The sequence below is a fragment of the Parasteatoda tepidariorum genome, chromosome 6 (genome assembly GCF_043381705.1).
Source record: "Parasteatoda tepidariorum isolate YZ-2023 chromosome 6, CAS_Ptep_4.0, whole genome shotgun sequence".
Taxonomy (NCBI): Eukaryota; Metazoa; Arthropoda; class Arachnida; order Araneae; family Theridiidae; genus Parasteatoda; species Parasteatoda tepidariorum.
Window position 1 is genome coordinate 54,043,132 of NC_092209.1, and position 4,417 is coordinate 54,047,548.

The window sequence follows — 4,417 nt, forward strand, 5'->3', positions numbered from 1 at the left end:
AAGAGCAATGGCTCTCACTTCCTATTGAACTGATAGACCGCATAATTGAAAGCATCACACATCGCTGTTTGTGCTGTATTGCTTCTAGAGGCAATCATATTCCATATTAAAGGTACTTTTTCTATTGCAAACCGATACTTCCAATTTGTTTATTTTATACATGTGCTAATTTCTATACTACTATTAATGTCTGATAATTTCTTTTTATGTTGTTTAATACCTTACTATGTGTTGTATATTGTGGGTAAGTTTCATAAAATTCCATGTGTAATTTCTTGAGTTATCGCGATTTTTGTGAATTTTCCTTAATTTATGATAACCAGTGTATATAGATTTTATAACTCATACGATTTACATGCACAATCCGATAATTTATACAATTATATACATACGATTTTATCCGATTTACATACATAAATTTAACAACATGTATACCATTGACGTAGTTTTCGTTGCTCATGGTTTTTTTTTAGCATGGGTTGTAGTTCAACATAAGTCGTTTTTTCCTAACAATTAATGTAGTCTCCGTTGCTCCGTTTTTTACTGGGAGAAAATAAAGAAAAATTGTTAAAATAAGAGCAGATGAAAAATGTTTTATAAGTTGAGGCTTAGCATTTTTTTACTCGAGCGGAAGAAAAAAAAAGGAAAGAAGCACGCAACGTATCCAGTTAGATTCGAGCATGTTTCAGAGCCGAAAACAAGAGGAAAATCAGAAACAACTAGTAGTAAAAAAAATTTATTTATAGCTAATTTTCATAGGGTAGAATCTAATCTCTGAACCGCTCTTAATTATAAAACCTTTGCAACTAATTACTTTTTATAAGGTAAAAAAAAAAGACAGTTCTACATATGTTATAACTGCTTAAAAATATTTTGGGAATCATTAATATTTCAATTTTTCCGAAAACAAGCTGTAATGAAAAGATTTTCTTACCAGTTTTTGTCATTTTCCGTCTTGAGCCCAGGCATATTTTAGGACACTAGCAGAGGTATTGCTGATATAAATAAACACTTTAGTCCATGAAGTTAATGTGTGAATCTAGGGCGAACTTAATCAACTTTCTCCTTGTTACCTGTACCTCCTTCACTAAAACATTATATTGCATCTTTTTCGTTAAAATTAAACTAAATTAAATAGCAATTAATTAGTGCAAAAGGTGAGTTCATTTGTGAAGGGATTGATGATATAAAATGAGAAACCACATTTTCAAAATGCTCAGCGGGTGTGCATTTTCAGAGAAAAACATACTGATTTTTATGTAGGTAATCAGAAGTTTCTGTGAACTGTTCTGCTCTGTATAGTGGACATCCCAAAAACCTTTTAATACTTATCTGCACAATACTAAAAAATATTTTGATATGAAGTTTTCCCCATTCGAAAAGTGCGTCTTATTACTTGTTCCATGTCCTTCAAGTATATTCTAATTTCTAAATGTGCATAATCCTTAACATCGATGTCTTTTTGTACAACTTTTCCAAAATGTTTTCTAACAAAATTAAAATGGAAACGTTTCGTCGACATTAAAATTACTGTTTGGTAAACATGATTCGAATACACTGATTCTTTTAGTCTTTATAATTTTATCAAAATTTGTGCGGTTTTATGGCTTAGACATTTTTTGAGCCGATTTTTTTTTAATATACACTATTCTTCAGGTGGGCTGGATTCTATGGAATTTTTATGTCAATTGCCTTGCTCTCGGGATGAGATTAGTTCTTCATGAAGGCTATCCTCTCAAAACTGAAGACGGATACAATTATTGGGACAAAGTAGCAGAGAGTGAAGCAGCAGCTGTTACTGTGGTGCCAAGTTTGCTTGAAAGAATGGAACAGTTAAAAAATTTTCCAAGTAAGATTGTATTTATTTCTTATAAACTTAGTAGAACATCGATTAATCGGGATGTTTGAGGAATGTCTTGTTCTAGATAAGTGTATATATTCCGGAGAAGCGAATTTAAGCAAAATTTAATAATTGTTTTAAATTCAAAACATAAATTATTATTTAACACGTTGAGTGCCAAGCTAATATTACATGGCTTGTCCGTTTGGCCAAACGGTAAATAATTACAAACTAAATTTGCATATATTAGACAGATTTTGGTAGTTTTTTAAAAGGTTTAGCATGACATATTTGCTTGCTTGCTTTATTTAGAAAAACTGGGCACCTGGGCCGCGCAGCGTCCCCTATCCCATACATCATAAAAATAATAAACATTGAGATAAAACATTTTGAATTTAGCATCATTGGGGTAGCTATACAAATGACATATCTGAAATAAGTGGTGATTTATACAAGCCTAGGATTTGTTTAGAAATAGTGTTGGATTAAAATCTACTAAATTGAATTTATTAAACCAAGAATCACAATTAATAAACTAACACTTGAAAATATTTATTAGCTGTCTGGAGCAAGTTGTCATCTCCATGTCTATAAATAAAACTATTTTTGTGTCTTCTATAACGCATTAATTTCTTCAAACCATTTTAGTAACGATAATAATATTAAAAAAATAAAAATTCATTTCAATTTTGTGTGTCGAATAATCTTGGCTTCAATGGTCACCGGTGACCCTCGTAGCGCTACGAACAAACTCAGTGTCGGTCACCGGTGACCCCCTTTGCATTCAACGTGTGAATAGCACATAAATTTCTAATTAATAGAAAAAGAAAAGGAAATAAATTTAAATGTTGTAAATCATAGTTGCACTACAGGTAATTTGCAATTATTTTTTTATTTAATAAAAAAAAGAAAGAAAGAAAGAAATGCAGTTTAAAATAAGTTACCATCATCCCAATGTAAGAGTTTGAACTACTTTATGATGGTCTAGCATAATATTTGCTACTTGTTTTGACAGTTTGTTCATGTTAGATTTCCAAGAATTTCCATCATATTATCTTGGATATCAATTGCTTGAGCAACCACGAATAACCATCACACCAATGTAGGAATTCGAGCACTAATTTATGATGGTTATACACAAAAAAAACCTGTTCTGATGGTTTGTTCCAGATTGGCCAGCAAAAATGTCTGGAAATTTATCGTTCGAAACATCATGATTAACAATCACCCCGATATAGAAATTCGGTTCAACATTATGATGGTTTAGGGGGCAAAATTAGATAATTCTCCCTCAAACATACATTAAAACTACGCAACTGATCTCACATGAACAAAGCTACTTTCTTTCATAGTTTGTCCATGGTGTGCCAATAAGAACTTCCATTATTCTATATTTTAACAATTCCAACACATCTTTTACATATATTGGAAATAATTTGTTAGAACCATCATGAATAACCATCCCCTGAATGCAGGTATTCAGACTGCCTTATAATGGACCAACATAAAAACAATAACTATATAACCTAATTTGTTCATGTCTTGAATTTTCAAAATAGTATATTCAAATTGATTTGTTGGAATTAATATGAACAATCATCACCCCGTATACATTTGGTGTTTTTTTTTATCCCCAAATATAAATGAATTTTATTTAACATTTCATTTCTACAGGTTCGAGTTCAAATTTTGAAAAGTTAAAACTGATTAAAATTGGAGGTAGCACTGTGAAAATGGAAAATATCCAATACCTTCTCACTCATATATCAAAAGATGTATTAGCTGCCTCTGTATTTGGTAAGAAAATTTAATAACTTATTTATGTTAAAATTTTTTGGTAAAATTATGTATTATTATTATTTTACAAAAAAAGGTTTACAAAGGGAGAAATTTTTTACAAAGAAAATGAATTTAATAAATTTTTGTGTAAGTAATAAACACAAGGTTCCTATGGAGTCTAGATACTAGTTCTATACTAAAAAATAGTCCTATGATAAAAAATAGTAACTTTTTATGACTTTCAAGCGTTAAAAGTTTTTTCTTATTATTATATAATAATGAAAAAATAATATGTAACATGTGTGCAACCCCTGGCTAAATTATTAGATGCGCTATAATATTCTATGTAAAATTTTAATTATCAGGTGATACTATACAGCTTTATTGTTTTTACTCGGCTGAAACAGGTTTGCACTTGTTTAAGTTCGTGTATCAATTGGTTAGTATTGTAATGCAATACGTTAAAAAAATAAATACAAATAGGAAGTATATAAAAAAATCTCCTGAATAAAAACTCATTGCATGTGTGCTTAAATATAAAAGTATTGCATACAAACTCATGCAAAACATGTAATTATTAAAAAACTGCAGTGCGTCTAAAAATTTGGTCTAATTATTATAATATCTAATATATATAATTCTCTTACGTGGCTCCCAAATTTTGGCTGTATTTCTTTTCCACCGGTGGCAACGTTTGCTTTGTTTTGTTTACGTTTTGAAAACACCAAAGCATTCTGCCTTTTAATGATGTGTTTCTGATCTAATATATATAATTCTCTTACGTGGCTCCCAAATTTT

General features: G+C 30.1%; 1 protein-coding gene across 2 annotated transcripts in view; it reads left to right on the forward strand.

Annotated features, from left to right (window-relative positions):
* Positions 1 to 4,417, forward strand: part of LOC107441105 (acetoacetyl-CoA synthetase) — a 48,494-nt gene that overhangs the window by 26,745 nt on the left and 17,332 nt on the right. For both annotated transcript variants that reach the window (XM_016054257.3, XM_071182374.1), the window contains exons 11-12: positions 1,657 to 1,849; positions 3,515 to 3,637. In XM_016054257.3, the coding sequence (XP_015909743.1) occupies positions 1,657 to 1,849; positions 3,515 to 3,637 (316 nt within the window). The remainder of the gene's footprint in view (positions 1 to 1,656; positions 1,850 to 3,514; positions 3,638 to 4,417) is intronic.